The 20762-nt window shown below is 36.2% G+C and overlaps 2 protein-coding genes across 3 annotated transcripts in view; one reads left to right on the plus strand and one right to left on the minus strand.

The window, feature by feature from the left end:
- The window catches only part of LOC135719263 (polycomb group RING finger protein 3), a 68278-nt gene extending 64197 nt beyond the window's left edge, over nt 1–4081 (minus strand). Inside the window, exon 1 of the mRNA XM_065241890.1 lies at nt 3945–4081. The gene's annotated coding sequence lies outside the window, so the exon portion shown is untranslated. The remainder of the gene's footprint in view (nt 1–3944) is intronic.
- A 901-nt stretch (nt 4082–4982) lies between these two features.
- Nucleotides 4983–17029, plus strand: slc49a3 (solute carrier family 49 member 3). 2 transcript variants are annotated; one of them, XR_010521046.2, is made up of 10 exons: nt 4983–5415; nt 9567–9725; nt 12063–12279; nt 12358–12434; nt 12519–12656; nt 12814–12930; nt 13267–13419; nt 14617–14774; nt 14856–14964; nt 15449–15586. XR_010521046.2 is itself a non-coding variant. In XM_065241855.2 (10 exons), the coding sequence occupies exons 1-10, from the start codon at nt 5254–5256 to the stop codon at nt 15592–15594; spliced, it is 1440 nt and encodes a 479-aa protein (XP_065097927.1). In that variant the 5' UTR covers nt 4984–5253; the 3' UTR covers nt 15595–17029. The 2 variants fall into 2 exon arrangements, 1 of the variants encoding a protein (XP_065097927.1); XM_065241855.2 differs by having other exon boundaries at nt 4984–5415; nt 14852–14964; nt 15449–17029.
- The last annotated feature ends 3733 nt before the right edge of the window (nt 17030–20762 follow it).

Consider the following 20762-nt stretch of genomic DNA (forward strand, 5'->3'; position numbering starts at 1 on the left):
AAAATACAGGAACCCTAATCGCAAAGACACGTAAATTACCTGGCGGTTTGATTTTCTTATCCCACGAAATGAAAGGCTTGCCAATCTTCATCATTTCGCTAAGCCAAGTCAATCTCCATTGGTCTTTTACACCTTTATCAACCGCCAAAACATCGGAGCCTTTCTGCATTACAAGTTTGTCCATAGCTGAAAAAAGTTTTACCTCAGCTTAACGTGATACAGTCAGAAAACCCGGAGTGGATCCTGTGCGTATGATTACAGACCGCTTAGAGTGGAGAGAGGAACGTGATTTGGCTCCACTCCAGGCTTTGATCACATCCAACTTAAAAAAAAAAGGTGAATACACGTCGTCTTTATGAAAAATGAATTTAATAATTTTGCAATTGACGGAAATCCGTCTAGCGACGGAAAACTTTAATCCATGGACGCGGGAAGAAAGTATACTGTACCTTTCTGATTCCCGGGCTTTGACGAAACCTGCTTGCGCTCCAATAAGGCGCTTGTCAACCTTTACATCCAACATTACACAAAAAGTTTTAAAAATGACAGAATCCAAAATTTGCCAAATTCTGTGACATTCTGCGTTGTTCTGTAAATTCTATTTTTATGCTTGGATTCTGTAATTCCAACCCTTTTTCCACATCGTGGAAATGATAGGGCTGTAATAAAGGCAACATAAATGACCTAAAAACATATCTCAACATTAATTAGTAAACATTAGAAGTGGATCAAAAAAACTAGTGATGCACCGATGTATCGCCGTTTTTTTGTGAATTTGAAACCATCGGCATATCGGCAACAGCACGAGAAAGGCCGATACTGATTGTTTATTAATTAACCGCATAAAGGCAATGAGTTGCATGTCTGTTGCGTAATCCAGCATTTTTTACAATAATTATCAAAATAATGAAACACTTCCCAAAACAAAATAAGTTGTATAAATTATAGTTTGTCAGACATGCGATGAGGGAAAAAATAATAAATCACGTAGTAAATCACGCGAGATTACTCATTCACGTGATCCATGCAGTCTAGAGTATTTCGGGAAAATGTCTGCAGTCTGGGCTTTCTTCAAAATCTCGGATAAAGACCCCAAAAAATCGGCATTTGCAATGAGTGTTCTGCAGAAATATCAAGAGGAGGTAGTATTGTATACAAGTGTTTAATATCGGTATCTGCATCGGCCAGAAGTTGTCTGTTTAAATCGGTATCGGCCCAAAAAATCCTATCGGTGCATCCCTAATCAAAACCTTTTATAAAAGTTGTCTTAACGCCAATTCCCAATTCCCATTCTTGTCTTAGGACAACTTTGACTAACCTTTTAGATCCACTTTGTTTTGTCTCAAGATGCACACCAGTATTGTTTTTGGTGAGGTTTGTTGTTTGTAAAAACTACTTAAATATATAACCAAGGCCTAGTCCTGGATTAATCTAAACCCTGTCCGGGAAACTGACCCTAAATCTCTTAAATCTCAAGGCATTCGATTCACTTGAGCACATCTTCATAATTCTATAGTAAACCTGATCCGCCGTTAAACCGGGGTCACATGTCACTGGCTTAGCTTTATGAAACAACTTTCCATGATCTGGAATAACTGCTTACATTGCTTAATGCTAGGCCAGAGGATTGACCCGTTTCACAACTCGCTTTTCTGGGTTTGAACTAAAAACATGGACAAACTGAGCAGCATTATTTACACTGAAAACCACGATAGCTGGACTGTGTGGTTGCCAAAGGACACATGTTAAAGCCACTCATACAAAAGACATTGTTTTTAAACGTATCACTACAAACAAGCAAGTAGCCCTGGGCGGTAATGAACCAAATTCATATCCAAGTAATTTTGTGATGGGTGGCGATAAACTATAAACATCTTAATATTCTCAACAAAGTGAAATGATTGTTTACATGTTAGTCAAAGCCTCATGTGAGATGTCACAATCACCTATATCAAAACAGCAAATGATGAAAATAAAATTCAAAGACAGGGTTTCCTCCCTTTTTGAAAATATACAGCTGCACAACATACGAGCCAGTTGGAAAGCTTACGTCTGACATCAGTGTACATTTATGACAGAGCTTCTGTTGCAAAGATGGTCATATCACTGTAAAAAATGAAGCATTTTTGTCAAATCAACATATATTTTTATGTTAACAAATTAAGTTAAACAATTTAAACTTGTTTTTATAAGTTTTGTCAACTTAAAATAGTAGGTTGAATTGACTTGCAAAACCAAGTTGTTTTAACTTCATGCTTCCTTTTTTTCTTTTACAGTGTACCCATATAGACGCTATCATCCCATATCCCGCTGAGAAAATACTGTTATATATTATCAAAAGCCAATATATCGCTCAGCCCAAACAAGTAACGTTCTGATTAAAGCCACGGAGCAGACGTGTCATGATGATATGCACAGACTTCAACAGGCCTTCACACAGTTTAGTGCACATTTTTCACAAAAGGCATGACACTGACTAAGCTATTAATCATGTATTAATGAAATACCATCTGAATCTTTGACTCACGAGTTATGTATCTGACTGTGATTGGACGGAGCATGTGAAACTTTTAGAAGTCACATTTCAGCCAAAAATCAAAAGAATAAAAACATGAAGCTTAGTTTAAAGACCACAAAGATTTGTTTTGGATTGTAATGATTTTGTATTACTTAAAGCACATTTTACATAAACTTTTATAATCTGTTCATTTTGTTTGTGCCATACATTTTAAATATTTAAATGCACTTTTTCCCATTCAAGGAAGTAGGTTATGTGATTAATCCTCATGAAATGTCATATTCACTCACGTTGTTCACTTCAGGTAATTTGATCAATTTGTCAGCATGCAATACTGTAAACATTTACATTTAATCATTTCGCATGCACTTTTATACAAAGTGACTTGCAAATTAGAAAGCATTTAACATTCTCCCATCATCACATTATGAAGTTTGTATTAACCAAATTCATTCCATCATAAAAGAAATGAAACATTTGAAATAACCATAACCAAAAGATGTTAACCATCAACATGGTTTACCCGAACGCTAGCCACAACATGTTGCTGCAATTTCACCATTTATTCTGGTAACTTCCTTGCAGGATGTTTCAGCAGATCTGATCAACCAATGTTCAGACATGTCAACTCAATATTTACACATCATGTAAAGGCAACAATCCCACAAGAAGGGACAAGGTGGCACATCCTACTTCAACTTTAAATGATCAAACATCAACCAAAATCTGATTTATACTGTCAAACAATTCCTGTCAGACCCCACAAGTTTCAAGATTTGGGGCCCTGCTATCACCCCTCCAAACATACAACACAGTGCCACCAGGTATTTTATACATTCTTATTAACCCATTACTGCATTAGAGTCTAATGAAAATGTTTATATGCAGGACTTGTTGGCTTCTTTTCTCCATTAGTCTGGGGTGCAGGTTTGCACATGCAAGACAACCAAAAACCCTCTGGGCTTTAACTTTTTCTCTGGCCCTGGTTTCAATTTAGACTACATGCAAGCCTTTTAAACCATCTAACTTTAACTTTGTAAACGCAGATGAGCTGAGGATGATGATGATGAGGGTGGGCAGCAAGCCTTCATGAACATTCCAGGCAAGATGAACAGCGCTGACCAACACAGACACAGGCGTGCATGCTTATAAAACTCGAGCTTCACTAAATTAACACTTTTTGTTTTCTTGGTACAAAGATGACCCGGGTTAGGAGCTGCAGGGCTCGGCGTCGCCATACACACACTTACACACATACACACGACCGCACATTTAACAGCACGTATAGCCATGCAGAGCTGCCATCAAGCGGAAAAAAACACACCGAAAATAAATGAAAACTCCCTGCTCTTCGCCCGAAACAGGGGTCGGAGGACGGGTAAATGTAATGTTTTGCAGGAAAGGGTTGAAGTTTAAAGCAACAAACCTGTTTATTGCCACAGCGGTCCGCTGGATATTGGATTGAATCCGAGTTAAATCCACTATCAGTAAAACAAAGAGGCGAAAATGTCCGGCTAGTGCCGAAACAGGCCGAAACATCACAGCGAGGCAGCCTGATGCGCATGCGCACATCGTCTGGCTGGGAGGAGGGGTTAATGGAACGGAGATTAAAGACATTGGAATATGAAGTTTTTATTTCCCGCGTTTCATTCATTTCGGATAAGTTACATCGATCATGTGTGCGTAGAGGGAATAGAGGAATTATTTATTCCAATCGAGTTGCAATAAAAATGCAATTGAAGCAAGTGTAAGTTCTTTTTGATATATTTATTTATTTATTTTAATTGAATATTCTACATACTTTTGTAATCATAGCTTTTATTTTGTAGTTGAAATGGTTCATTTCAATATTTAAATAAAACCTACGTAATACTTACTTATTCATATTAACCATATTTAATTACAAACTGGTGGAATCTCACTAGATTTGAATTTGGCTTTCTTGCTTCGTGTGCTAGTAAAATCTAACTCATTGACATTCCTAAATAACTGGGCCATCTAGTCTCTGAATGTGGCTTTATTCAGTTAATTTACTGTTGGTCATACAGATATGAATATACAGTCTGTTTTCCTCTGTTTAATGCACACAATTGCTCAAAAAGTCCCCATTAATGGTCCAAAATGCAGCAGTGACTATATAGATTCATTAGATACATATTATCATTTTGCAAAGAAAAGCACAATAGGTATTCAACTTCAGTTTCACTGTCATTATTGCTTCACAATGTATGCACACGTATAGTTCAATGGATCAATAGTCTGACCTTTAAATATAGTGACATGTGTGAAAATGAATGTTGTTATTGACATAAATCGAAAAGAATAGTTTTTATTGCAAAACTTACCACCAAAGTACTTAATGGTGGCAGGACTTCAAAGTAATAATTGAATGGTACAGGTCAGGAATCCGACTGGCGCTATGACACTGCAGTCACGGGTTCAGGGGGCGTGGCTATGTGATCATTGATGGGTGAATGTTGTTCACCCAGACCAACAACTCTCATTCACCGGCAAACTAGAAACTAAAACCGAAGTCTCTTAGATTAACCAGCTCTTGAATTTTAACATTTCGCTGGTTGGACAGTTTGACATAGAAAAGTATTTTCTGAACTGAAGTGGCGGGATTGTTGTTCTGCAACAAATGGATACAGAATTGAGGACTTTATAAAAAAAATCAAACTCATTTATGATGCGATCTTGTGACGCTCGCCTGGTACTGGCTCGGTTTCGGTATTATGGATGAAAGAGATAGAGAAGCGCTCATCGGGAGCAAGACTGAAAGTGATCGGGCTCCCCTGAGCGATGGAGGAGGACACATTGCTGCTAAATTCACGCTTTACAAAAGGAGATGGTTCATCTTATTTGTACTCTGCCTACTAAATTGTTCCAACGCAGTGGTATGTTATAAATCAGTTTACATATAACTTTTTTAAGTTAAATGAAAACATAATGTTAATAGAATGTCATCACTCGATACGTCTCTATTTTTCATTCAGCCTATACGTTGCAGTCTGACAGACAGTAACAATCTTTGGCAATAATAACAATATTCATTAATTTGCTGTGTATTATTTATACATATTATACGCTATTTTCCATACAGATAAGTGTATAATACGTGCCATGTCTCACAAACACAATGGAAACAATAGGATTTCTATTGGATTTTAATTAGAAAACAAGGAGGCGGATCTCCGCCAATGGCGTGAGTTTGGGGCGAGGTTAGCGAGCAATGAAAGAGTTGTGCAAGAAATGCAAACGGGTGTGTTTGGTTACTGATATCTATTTTTTTTATAGACGTTTCAGCAGTAACAACATAAGCGAACGGCTTTCGTGGAACAAACGTAACTTCCGGTAAACTTTGCAAGCAATCAACAGAGTAGGGGTGCACGATATATCCCGCGTGATTTTCATTGCGCGTCTCGTCAGTGAAACCGGTTCCAAGATTAGAAGTAATTACGCCATCACCTGCTTTCAGATGGAGTGGCATTTACTACACAAAGCCAGTTCACTCTCAATCGGGGAAATTTCGCATTAATTATCGCGGACGTACTACGACTTTGTGTAGTAAATGCTGCGTCATCCAATTACACTAATCAAGGAACCGGCTTTACTGATTAGATGGGCATGATATTGCTTGCGATTTATCGCTCATGCCTTCAACAGAGTCATCTTAGAGTAGCTTATTTCTAGGGTATCGATTCAGATGTTCCAGATCGATTCGATTTCGATTCGCAAGCTATCAAATCGATTCGATTTTGATTCTCTGTTCAATTTTCGATTCTGGTTCTCAGGTCGGTTTTTATACTCGATTCTCGATTCAACTCAATGAATATAGATTTAATACAAATACTATATTAATAAAAAAGAGAACAGTGAACAGCAGTTTACAAGTGCGTAAGTAATTAAAAGAAATTAAAAGCCACAATACTATTGTCGTCGTCTTGCTTGCAAAATCTTAAATGCTTCCATACATCTGACTTTTTATGTGAAGGTGGCATCAACGTCGATGAAGCACCCTAAATCGCCATTTTAAGCACTGAATGAATGGCCTCTCGCTCCTTGGTAACATCACGCAAGGCAAAAAAGTTTGCAGAAATAAATATGAAAGAAAAAAATCCATTCTGCTCTATAAGAAACGATTTTGAATCGACCACATTTATAAAAATTATTAATCGAAAAATCTATTTTTTGCTCAGCCCTACTTATTTCTTTTTTATAGCTTTATTTTCTTTTAGATTGCATGAAAAGACGAAAATAACATATACACATAACATCATAATCTTATACATCCTTATACAAAAAAAAAACACACAATTAATAATATTAAATTTCATTTGCAGTAAGTGAAGGTAAATGTTCCAAAAAAGAGTTCCAGGTTTTTTCAAAGGTCTTTGGAGATTTCCTAACATTAAAAAGAATTTTCTCAGGGGTGCAATATGAAAGAAGTTCATTTGTCCATTGTTGTCTAGATGGGAGCCCTACTTATTTCTGATAACTATATAATGTAAACAATGTTAACTACATCCCTTATAGCGCTGATCCATGATCGCTGTCTCCCCTCCTCTTCAGGAAACCAAAACATTTGTTATTTTCGACAAAGTATTTGTTCCGGAGTTCAATTTAGCCACTAGTCAGACAATTAAACAAACAGAGACCGGAAGTTAAGTTCTGCCCAGACTTGTAAGGGCGCCAACATACGTTTGTGCGATGAAACTGTCTATACGTAATTATTTTATTGTTCCATTTTACAATTCCGCCTTAAAGTGTAAAAACAAGAAAATATCCATGTTTCCATCACCATGATTTTATGCACATTTTAAAGTATCACACAAGATACGAGTAAAGAAAAATCCCTTACTCACTTACCAATGCTCACTTGAGGTGGTTTTTGACTTTTGCGAAAAAGAGTAAATTGGAATAATGGGAGATGGAAACACATTTGCCAAATAAATTCTGATGTAGCGAACATTAAACCCACAGCACACAAGCGAATAAATATACATTTAAAAATATACATTGAGTGCACCAATGTTTTTTGTTGTAAAAGTGTAGTAACCATTTGGGGGGGGGATGTTGATTACTATTAGCAAAAAATGGTTTTACTGCAGTAACAATGAATTAACAATGGTTTTGAAAACAGGGTGAAACAGATTTGTCGCATAAAGAAAAATTAACTTATAAATATACATAGTGTAATTATATTGAAATAGTTATTATTGATCAATTACATTGGTAGCCCACTCAGTTTGCCTCATTTGTCTAATTCTGAAACTACACGGGATTTCGTGGGAAATGTTCACATTAGCCACAGTGATTTTCAGTCCATTAGGACCACCAGTCCACCGGGTTATACCGGGTTTGTCCTAATAGGCCAGCTGTAGAAGGCCATAGATACACCCCCCTGAGGCTATTATCTCTGAAGAGGGCGTGTGCCAAAGGAGCATGTCAATCTAAATTACACCCACTGATTCCCGAGGGAGATGTCATTTCCATGGGCACCATTGTATAAGTGTCACAGGATCAAGATGTCCAAAGCTGTTCATCTGAAATATGAGATTTGAACATCGTGTCTTGGCACACTTTGGTAAAGCTTAGCAGATGGTCTCATTTAAGGCAGTGATTCAAAGTTCATTTAAAGATTACAATACTGAGGAAATCTGATAATGCCCATAACCTGCAAATGTGATTTGGGATTCTAGGCACTTTTTGGACTAGAAAAGATGTTTCGCACAAAACCATCCTAACTTTCTTTATTCTGATGAAAGAAATTCTTAGATGTTGCACGATGTCCAAAACAAGAAAGTGGATGAGTAAATGTCTTCAGGCCACTTGAAATATATGAAGCTTGAAGGGTTCTCCGATTATTATGGGAGTGGATGGTGACTAAGGTGGTGGTCACCATCAATTCCCATAGTAACCAGAAAACACCTAATAACACATTATTTAAAAAAATGCATTTGGGTTCTGTAAAAAAGAACAACATGGGATAACTTAGTCTTAGATGTTTCTCCTAAAATTGCTTAGAGAAATAAAAACATTTACAAATGCATTAAGAGTATGGAGCTGTAAAGTAAATGTAGATTGTATAGGCAAAACAAAAATCTGGATTTCAGTAAATTAGATGTGAAAAGTTAATAATATTTACTTTTCATTGCAGACATGGCAAATCTGAACTAAGTTTGTGAAATTGTTGAGATCTCGTCTGAAACGATTTCCCCTGGAAAATATATGATATGCAAAAGACTTAAGGAAAAGTTGTTGTCCTTTAAATCTTTGATGTCTCTGAGACATAACTGAGATATTGAATAGATCTCATTTGTGATTATGGGTATAACATCTTAAATGTGATTAACATCTTATGTTACACAAAGTGCTAAAACGATTTTACAGCGACAGGATCTATGCAACTGAATTAATCCACATACAATAACTTATGCAGTGGTGCATGAAACGACTGTATTGTGTTCAGGATCCGCTGCTTGTTTTCTGCCACGCCGCTGCATACATCTAACGTGCTTGACTGCAAACAAATAAATGCTTTTGTGCGGCACTACACACTCACTGATTATTCATTGTTGTCTTTAAGCCAGAGTCATTGTTTTCATGTTAAAATACTTTCTCCTCTTCTATTTTAACACACAGAGGCAACATAAATTATTCAAAAACTGATTTCCTACAAAAAGTGGGGAATAGTAGAAACGTTTAGCATCCATATCAGCCTGACACAGTAACATTGGCTCAACCAATCTGTTTGTTCGGGAAAACGTTTTTATGCACATCATCTTTAAAATGAATCTTATTTACTTTCACTTAAGTGTGTTTTTGGCTATATACTTTTAATAAGTAAAATTGTGGCACACTAGTGTTCGTCAGATCTAGTTCATGAGCTCGCCCGTGTGACATGTGGTTTCTGTTTATGCGATCTCAGCAGTTAAACGTAAGGAACTGAAACTTTGACCTTGTCACATGAGCAAGCTGCTCCAGTGTCATGCACTTTATCTGTTTCCTGAAAAGACTGATGTTGATTGGTCTGATGTGTCCACAGCTCTGGCTGACCTTTGCACCGGTGGCCGATCAGACGGCAGAGTACCTGAAAGTCTCTTTGGATCTTGTCAACTGGCTGTCCCTTGTCTATATGGTGGTGGCCATTTTCTTCAGCTTCATTACTACATGGATGTTGGACTCACTAGGTCTGCGTTTCTCGGTACGCAGCCAAAGATCACTGTCTAGCATGACACACTAACACTGATCTAAACTTTAAGGGATGGTTTCCCAGACAGGGTTTAAATTAATCCAGGACTAGACCTTAGTTATATTAGGACAAGAAAACAATTTCATAGTAAAAAAGTCAATATGCTTTTTAAATTTAAAGGGATAGTTCACCCATAAATACAAATTCTGTTATCGTTTGTTTTTTCATCCTCATGTTGTCCTAAATCTGTATGAATTAAACAACCCAAGAAAATAAGTCTAGTGTTTAGACCAAAAAAATCTAATTTAAATGATTTTGTGCATAAAACAAGCAAAAAAATCTGCCAATGGGGTAAGCAAAAAATCTTGAAAATTTTCTTAAACATTAAATTCAAGAAAAAATAAAGAAAAATTTGCTTACCCCATTTGTTGCTTGTTTTATGCACAAAATCATTTAAATGTGATATTTTTGGTCTAATAACTAGACTTATTTTCTTGGGTCGTTTTGCTCATCAAGAAAAAGCATCTTAATTTAAGAATTTTTAGCTATTTACAAAGATTTTTCAATATATGATATGTCATAATGATCTTGTTCATAAACAATGGTGTCAGGACTTTTCATCTTGATAACACTGACACTTTCATTGACATGAATACTTGCTTTTGAGGAATGACCTATCCATTTTGAGCAAGTAACATGCTTTTGCAGGTTATCAACTAGATTTTGCAGTTTGTACTAATTGTTTTGAGAACTGCATTAACTGTTGTGCAAATGTAAATAGTGATGTGAGAAATGCACCAAAGCGACTGAGAAAAATCACTTCCGCATTGACTTAATCAGAGAGATCGGTTGCCTCTTAATTGTAAACATTGATTTCCATAATAGAAAAACAAATATTATGAAAGTATTGTGATAAATGATGGTAAGCACATAGGTACCCATTCAATTCCATCGTGTTTTTCCTATGGAAGTCAATGGTTACAATCAGCTGTGTACTTACCATCATTTATCAAAATATCTTCTTTTGTGTTCATCAGAAACACGAAATTCCTACAGATTTTGAACAAAATAAGGATGAAAAACAATGACAGAATTTTTTAATTTTGAATGAACTATCTCTTTAAAGGAAAACACCACCGTTTTTCAATATTTTACTATGTTCTTACCTCAACTTAGACAAATTAATACATACCTATATTTATTCAGTGGGTGCACTTAATCTTTGTACAACGCGTCATGAATGTGTTAGCATTTAGCCTAGCCCCATTCATTCCTTGGGTTCCAAACAGGGATGAATTTAGAAGCAGCCAAACACTTCCTTGTTTTCCCTATTTAAAGACTGTTATATAAGTAGTTGCACGAGTAAGTATGGTGGCACAAAACAAAATGTGGCGATTTTTTAAGCATATAAAAATGAGAACTATATTGTATGGCGAAAGAGCACTTATTTTGCAGCACTTCAACCTCGGGCGCAGTGATATTGACAGACGTTTGATCGAGAATGGAGGTAGTCAGGAGTGAATCGCCACGTTTTATTTTGTGCCACCATACTTACTCATGTAACAGTCTTTAAATAGGAAAAACATGGAAGTGTTTGGTGGCTTCTAAATTCATCCCTGTTTGGATCCTAAGGAATGAATGGGGCTAGGCTAAATGCTAACACATTCACGATGCGCTAAACAAAGATTAAGTGCACGCATTGAAAAAAGATAGGTGTGTATTAATTTGTCTAAGTTGAGGTAAGAACATAGTAAAATATTAAAAAACAGTAGTGTTTTCCTTTAACATGTGCTTCTGTATAGCTATATAAGCAATGAAAAAGGTCTTGGGTTTGATATCATGTGAACACACATGCTAATGAAAAAGGTATATCATCTATTTCTAATGCACTGTAAGTTCGTATGAATAATGGAAATGGACATATTGCACAATTGCCATTTATAAATACTGTAAGTTATGTCCTTGGTTTCTGCTATAAAGCACAAAGTTCCCAGTTAAATTTGCATTTACTTTTATATATATTTCAACTGAAAGGCGAGCATGTGATTTTGGACCAGTGTTCTGTTTTGCCCCATATAAAGTTTACAGAAAAATTAAAACTTTATCATTATTTACTCACCCTCATGTCGTTTGAACCCCCAATGTCTTTCATTTTCTGCAGAAACCAAATGCAGATTTAAAAAAAAGTGTTGTTTGGTCTTTTTTGTTACATTGGGAGTGGGTGGTGACCACCTCAGTCTCTATCCGCTCCCATAATAATGAGAAAAACCTTTCAAAATAATGACATGAAGTATGAACTATCCATTTAAGAAGTTTATATTCTCTCTCTCTCTCCCTTCTGAAACAAAGCTCATCCTGGGCTCTTGGCTTAACATGTTGGGCAGCGTTCTGCGTGTTGTTGGTGTCCTGAGCTGGATCCCTCAATGGGCCGTGTTTCCTATGGTAATGGGTGGCCAGACTCTGTGTGCCCTCGCCCAGCCTCTGGTTATTTTTGCACCCACCAAACTGGCAGCACTGTGGTTTCCAGATGACCAGAGGGCCACGGCGAACACGATTGCCTCAATGGGTAACATATTTAGAATGAGCTTAAATTTGCAGTGTGTGCGGATGATCACAGTTATATTTTTCTCTTTCGTTTTTCCAGCGAATCCTCTCGGAATGCTTTTTGCGAATATCTTCTCTCCCATGATAATTCACTACAGCAGTAATCTTCTTATGCTGGTAAGACAGAAGTTGGTCACAAAAGAATTTCGGTTCTCGCACGAGCTACGTCTGACTATTGTGTCGTCTCTTTCTCACTTGTAGCTTATTATATATGCCATACCTGCCACCATTGCCTGTTTCCTAGCAACAGTGGGAATTCGTGAACGTGTCCCCCCGACACCCCCCTCCGCCAGCGTGGTGACCTCCAGCACTGAACCTTTTCTTCAGGGTGTAAAACTGGTATTACACGCACTTTACAAAGCATTGCCATGTCAGGAAATCTGTTTTGCTGGAGTCATTTCTTGTTTTAAAAACTCATATAGCACTTAAAGAACTTTGGCTTCTTGTTTGTCGATTAGATTTTTCTCAGTGTTTTGTCTCACTCATTCATCTACAGCTACTGAAGAACAAAGCGTACATGATCCTGCTGGTGTGTTTCGGGTCGGGGATAGGAGTTTTCACTTGCTTTTACACGTTACTCGAGCAGATTCTTTGCATTAACGGCTACTCAAATGTAAGACCCAAACACATCCCACAGAATTATTCCATGGTTTCCTCAATATATTAAACTCTTAAATATAAAGGTGCTTAAAAGGTTCTCCACAATGATGCCACAGAACCATTTTGGTTCCTCAAAGAACCATTCAGTCAACCATTGTTCTTCTGTGGCAACGTGAAGCACCTTTATTTTTAAGAGTGAACTCATGTTATTTTTATTAACTTAAATGACAAACTTTGACAGCCTTGCCTGAAATTGTAACATTTTCAGTTTTAGGAATTAGGAATAGATACTTTTATAAATTTTGTTTAATTTTATAGAAACCTAATTTTTGTTTCTTTAATGTGACAGGACTTTGCAGGAGTGTGCGGTGCTTGTTCGATTGTATTTGGTGTTGCGGGCGCTGGCGTTCTTGGCCTGTATGTGGACAAGACGAAACATTTTACAGAAGTCACTAAAATCAGCATGTGCCTGACATCGCTGGGCTGCATCGCATTTGCTGTGGTGAGTAAATATGACTGTGATTTATGACCCTGGACCAAAAAATTGGGTCATAAGGGTCCATTTTTTTAATTGAGATTTATACATCATCTGAAAGTTGAATAAATAATGTGTGGTTTGTCAAGATAGGACAGTATTTGTTCAAGCAGGGCCATTTCTAGCCATTTTGATGCCCTAGGGCCTAGGCGACACCCCTTTTGGCAGCCCATCAGACAAGATCATACAATATTTCATGCAATAACACTCAAATCTTGAATGCATTAAATTTAAAAAGGCAGTTAAATAAAAAAAAATCATTGTCTATTAAAGTTTTATATTGGAAAAATAATTTTGTGTGCTTTACTTAACCAAATTTTAAATTGACTTTTGAACCCTTTGATTTAATGGTGTTGTTGAGCGCTTTATTTGCTAGGGGACCCCCATAATCTTTTACATAATTCAAATATTGAATCCATTGGCATACAGACATCATATTTGCATCTTTTGTTGCATTGCTTATTTTTCACTCGTTCAACTCGTCGTGAGAACACAGAACTCACTTGTGAAAACTGAGAGGTGTGCGATCTTTCTGTTGGTCACCTGACCTTCGCCATTGTTTGGCCGCAATGACTTCTGGGGCGCAAAGCGATTTCAGCGCGCAAGTCTGCACTCTATGCATCCTCGATATCAAGAACACATCCGGGTATTTTCATGTGTCATCTGTTCTTGCGTTATTGGGAATTGAACTATGATGGCGTAGAGCGAAAACACAAGGACGCAAGATCACTGAAGAACGCATATTGAGAAACACCCTATATGTATATGCGCTTATTGGCGCCCCCCGCAGCTGGTGGTGCCCTAGGCAACCGCCTAGTTCGCCTATGACTAGAAACGGCCCTGGGGTCGAGAAGCAACTATTTTAAAATCCGAGGGTGCAAAAATAAAAAAATTGTCCAAATGAAGTCTTTTGCACTGCATCCACTTACAAAATATAAAAGTTTTGATATATTTACAGAGAAAAATGACTAAATATCTTCATGGAACAACATCTTTATAAAAATCCCAATGATTTTTGGCATAAAAGAAAAATCGATAATTTTGACCCATACAATGTATTTTTGGCTATTGTTAAATACCTGCGCAACGTATGACTGGGTCACATTTGGTTTCTCCCTGCTTGAGATCTGCTCCTGAAGTTAAGATCTTGTTATTGTCTCTCAGGTTTCCCAGCTCAGGGACATGAAGGTTGCCGTCGGTACTGCGTGCGCGTGGTTCGGCCTGTTTGGGTGCTCCGTGTATCCCATCGCCATGGAGCTTGGAGTCGAGTGTTCGTACCCTGTGGGTGAAGCAACATCATCTGGATTGATCTTCATATCTGGGTAACTTAAAAGTGTTTTTTTATAATTTAGATATTCAAAAATGCCATAATATTGACATATTTCTAATGTTAAATCAGACAGATTCAGTCTGTCATCTATATGGTGCTTCTTCAAGCTCTGACCAAACCTCTGACAGATTCGACAGTATCTGTATGTGTTACTGGAGGGGAGGCCGACCTGAACTGGACAGGTGAGTGTTGTACCGTAGTTTACTGCTGGATTATGTCACTTGAATTAAGCATGCACTGCGCACACCTCCATACAACTTGCGCCGGTTGATTCTTGTGTCGCAGCATAAAGTCGACCACACCTACAAACATATTGATGAGTGAAATACGTTTAAAATGTAGCACATTGCTTAGTATCATGTTGTTTCTTAAGAATATGCAGTATGCTGTAGTTTTCCTGCATAGATTTATTATGCCATGCTTTGCACATTGACATGATCAGGCAAGTGTGTGGCCAGTATTTTTTCTTCTTCTTACTGGTTAAACGGAATCTCGGATAAGAAAATGGGAACGCATCCAAATTATTCCAGGCTTCCTGGATGCCGTTGAAAAGATGTGCCTTGATGAAATAATGATGGAACTGGGCTGAGCTCCAACTTAGTATTCATTGTATCTCTCTCATTTCATTCTGTCCGTGTCTGTCTCTTTCTCAAAACACGTTAACAGTGCCAGCGCTGGTGATGGCAGGCCTGTGTACTGTGGGCACCTGCTGCTTTGTGCTCTTTTTCCACACGGATTACCGGAGACTGAGAGCAGAAGCTGCGGCATCACCAAAGAATGTGACGGACCGGACAAGAGAAGGAGACACCTGAGCAAACAGCACAGGTGCCTGAAGAGATCCACCGGGCCATGCTTTCAATTGTTTACATGAAAGTTAATAACTAGAACCTCATTAAGCACTTAAATTTGTGCCTTTAATGGTAATGTTTTTTGTATTATTAATACTCTATATAATTTGAGCTTGAAATCAGGACCATCATGATGGTTTGTTACATACAAATGAATTTTGCACAAGTTTTTGACATTTCAGTTAAAGGTAGTGGTGAGCGGGGTACAAACTAATGCAGGGTTAATTGTAACACTGCTACTTTACATATTTATTTTTTCTCTTACTGTAAGATGATCTCCTGTGGATTTGTGAAAAGTTTGATGTGTTTTGGTTAATATAATGTAAATATTATTCATCAAAATGCATCCTTTAAAAAATATATATTTCTATGCATTGTTGCTTAATACAAGGATGGTGAGATGAAGGATCATGGATGAATAAATGTGTGGATATCTATCTATTATAGGCAGATATATAAACAATATCCACCTTTAGTATATAGACAGATTTATTATTTGTGTTGAAACAAAATTTTCTAGCAGGTGTTACAACAAACCCTCTGTTTGTTACAATGAACCCCACCTGTGGGGTAAGTTGTCACATTCGCACTTCTTTCACTTTCATTGTAATTGTACAATAACGGTAGGTCAAACAAACTTTAAGTGTTCATTTGTAGCAGAGATGTGTGTGTTGATTGTGTAAAAAATTATTAATCTAACTTTAATATTTTTTTAATCATGAGCCAAGGCGAAAAAGCGTTACTTGGTGCCCCGCTCTCCCCTAAATTATGTTGTTTTATACCAGAGCATTTACACCAAAAGGTACAAACTTTTAACCAAGTACAATTTTTTATGCCTTTTTATATCTAAATAGTATCTTTCTTGCTTTTAAAAATGACAATTAATTGGGGTTTTGGTACCTGTTATTTAAGTTTTATTTATAATGCTGTTGATTTTATGAAACTGACAAAAACATGGAAGTTAGGTTCAATAGTACATCAAATTTATAATGGAAATAGTTTTAAGTTGTTGTGTTTTAAAGCATCGTAACATAAATAAGAATTAAATTCTATATGAAACATTCTTGTATTCGTTTTATTTTCTTTTAAGGGGGTACTTTTTGCTAATCACATTAACCAAAAAATATGTGCTTCTGAACCACAAAACCACAAGCAGCACAGGTATATTTGTGACGGTAATAGCCAACAAAACATTGTATGGGTCAAAATTACTAAAAGGTTTTAATGCCAAAAATTATTAGGATATTAAAGGAAAGTTTTGTAAAAATCTTGTAAATTTCCTACACTCAAAAAAATTATTAATTGGATTAAGTCAATAAAATTGTGGGCAGGATTTCCATCCAATATGAATGTGTACCCGTAACTCATAAAAACTGCTTTACACAATAAAAATATATTGAGTTAGTCCAACTCAATTTAAAGTAAATGGCAATTTTCAATTACTTGCCTCAACTCAATGTAGTGTAGTCTGAATAACTCGATTTAGCGTAGTTTGAATAACTTAATGTAGTGTAGTCTGAATAACTCAATTTAGTGTAGTTTGAATAACTCAATGTAGTGTAGTCTGAATAACTCAATTCAGAAATATTTATTTTATATAAAACATTTTTATATCATACTAATTAGCATGAGCACATGTTAGCATGCTAATAATAATGACATATGATACTTTGGATGAGCATGTGAGAAGAGTCTGATCTCCAAACAGGCATTAACCCAGTTAGTGCTCATTGAGAGAAAAACGTCACATCCACAACCAGTGTTGGGGAAGTTACTTTAAAAAAGTAGTGTTTGCTCGTTACTCGTTACTTTTTAAAAAAGTAATCCATTACTTTACTTAGTTACCGCCTTTGGAAAGTAACTTTTTACTTTACTCGTTACTTTTACGTTACTTTTATGTTGCCTGTATTTTGAAAATATTTTGGAAACACACACAAACACACGAACACATACACACAATACCCTGTTACTCAGGCATTTGATCTTGACTTTGTTAAAATCTTGTCTTTTTTACATGTTTTAAGTAAGGGATAATGTAGAGGCAGCCGGTAGTTATTGGGAAATAAGCCCCGACAGTGTGATCAGTATCACACTGAAGGGGCTTATTTCCCAATAACTACCGGCTGCCTCTACATTATCCCGCTTATTACACGGCTACTTGCCACATAAGAAAAAAAACTGGACATGAATATGAATTTGAAACATTTTATTGGCATATTTGTTTTAAATGAACATTTTTATCCTTCCGCGAAACTTTGCACAGATGCATAAAATGATCGTAATACCTTATTAAGATCCTCTGCTTCATACTTGTCTGTCTCCATTTTTTTCTCTTTTAGCCAGTCTTTGAGAAGTTTTAATGCCCATTCTGTATTTTTTTGTGTGTTGGCTTCGTAGCTGTCATGCTCTATTTTGTCAAGTTCAGTCTCAGTAAGCTCTCTGTGTCTTGTCGTGGTTGTCGAGTGTTTGTCACAAGATGGCGCCAAACAGACAGTAATCTTTATTGATCTTTATTGGCGCGGAGCAATTTTACTCGTGCAAGTAGTCCGGCTATGCGTTATTATTTTGGAGCGGTTATTATTTGAAAAGAACGAACCTGCAAATGTCTCAACTGACCAATCAGAATCAAGCTTTCCAGAGAGCCGTGTAATAACACTGTACATTTAACTTAAAAATATTTAATTGTGTACAAGAAAACAGCTCTTATTAATGAATTATTAGTAGCATGTTGTAGTGTCTCGGGAGATTGTGCTCATTGTTAAATAGCTTTGTGGCTATACTGCACTGGAGCTTTAAAATATAAACCCAGAATTCAGCGAACGTCAAGAACAAGAAAAAAACAATAAGGCCAAGATGCGAGATTTAAATTACGTTACACGGACCATGTATAAATTTCAATGTTTCTGGACAGAAATACCAACTTTGTCTGGTATTAATAAGCTGCACATTGGAGTGCTGGCTGCTCCCCGCGGTGCTGAAGACGCGTGATGGCACATATACACAGATATCTACGTGCAATCTATTGGAAAGTGGAGGAGTCATTAGTTGGGTTAGTAAAATAACGAAATTACAGCTTTTAAATAGAAGAAAAAAAAGTTTTTTTTGTAAAGAGATATCTTTTTTTAAGTTTAAAAGTGCAGAACTCTTCTCAAGGGGAAGAAAGCTATACTTTTCCCCTTACGTGCAACCTATCGGAAAGCCCAGATGAGTTAGTTGGGTTAGTAAAATAATGAAATTATAGATTTAAGTACAAAATAGTATTTATATAAAGAGAAATATTGAAATAAAAAGTACAGAACTCTTCTTAAGTGGAAGTTATTAAGTAAAATAACGAATAATAATTATATAATAACGAATAATAGTTTCCAATAGGTTGCACGTAAATATCTGTGCTGCCACCAGTACTCCGTCCGAGCGCGTCTTCAGCACCACGGCCAGCACTCCAATGCGCAGCTTATTAATACCAAACAAAGTGAACAAGTTGGTATTTCTGTGCAGAAACATTGAAATTTAAACATGGTCTGTGTAACATTATGTAAATTCCGCGTCTCTGTCTGATTGTTGTTTCCGTTTTCTTGTTCTTGACGTTCGCTGAATTCTGGGTTTATATTTTAAACTGCCGCTTCAGTGCAGTATAGCCACAGAGCTATTTAACAAGCACGATCTTCCGAGATACTATGATAAGATACAATTAATACAAAACGAAACTCACTTCAAACGGAGTGGGTAGACATGATTTTGACTACTTTATTAAGTTTGTTTTCGTAGAAACCTTTCTCTAAAGTGAATTTCGTTTTGTATTAATTGTATCTTAATTTCAATCAATGTTTTATCATTTCATTTAAACATAAATATGAAGCTGAATCAATTTCTTTAATTTATTTCTTATTTATTAAAATCAGGCAATTGGCTGATAAAACATTGATTAAAATTAAGATGCCTCTATCCCTCAAAAGTTAGCGTCAGCTGCTTCTTGCTTGCCATGATTTCTTTGCAGACAGATACGAGCCTCTGTCATGTGTGTGGACCTTGTGACTATTGTGCAAGCACGCAGATGGCAGTGTCGCTGTCAAATCTAACCAAAAGTAACGTTGTGCTGAATTGAATTGGAAAATGGGAAAATGAACTACGTTACGTTACCAAATTTTCAGTAGTAACGCGTTACCGTAGTTACGTTACGGTAACGCGTTACACACAACACTGTCCACAACCTAACCACAAGCGCCACCCTTCTGCACGATGGTAACCAAACAATTTGAAAAAATATAACACAAACGCTTCTAAATCAATAAACTTAACAGACATTAAGCACTATTAAGTCTTTCTCTTTACCTAAAAATGCATAAATAACACTCAATTAAAAAAATTACTCTCCAAAAGCAGTTGCATGCAAAGCATGCTGGGAAATTATTTTTCCAGAACCCAAACTCAAACTAATTGTGTTAACGCAATTAAAAAGAAATCAATAAATTAAAGTACATATTTATTTTGTGTTATACTAATTAAATATATATATACTTATAGCTCTTAATGAGGTATTTTAAATTATTTGAACACAATTTTAATGTGTCATTTTTAAGAAGGGCTTGAATCATTTTTTTGAGTGTACCTTAAACATTAAAAATTTATGTATCATCATTTAGGTGTTGCAAAGGACTTTATTTGGACAACTCTAAAGGCAATTTCTTAATATTTTGCATTTTTGTGCACCCACAGATTACAGATTTTTAAATAGTTGTCTCTCAACCACATATTTTCCTATTACAGTACATTAAAGGGAAAATTATTTATTTAGCTTTCAGATTCAATTGAAATAAAAAATGACCCTTATAGCTGTTTTTTGTGGTCCATGGTCATATTGGTAGAAAAGTCAGATTAACTTTCCAATTCTTTGGACCATTCTCAAATGAACTCAGGATCTTTTAACTCCATTGTGTAATAAAATGTGCCCTAATTTAAGATAAAAAAAAGTAATTATAGGCAAGTTTTACCACAGTATGCAATAAATGTACATCAGTGTACTTTTATTTTAATGTGTTAAAACTTATGCAATAAATTTGATTGCTAAACAAGCAAACTTTCGGCTTATGTTTTTAACACTCTTTTAAATGTATTTACATGCAAATAATCAA

This window comes from Paramisgurnus dabryanus, chromosome 16 (assembly GCF_030506205.2).
Source record: "Paramisgurnus dabryanus chromosome 16, PD_genome_1.1, whole genome shotgun sequence".
In the NCBI taxonomy this organism is placed as follows: domain Eukaryota; kingdom Metazoa; phylum Chordata; class Actinopteri; order Cypriniformes; family Cobitidae; genus Paramisgurnus; species Paramisgurnus dabryanus.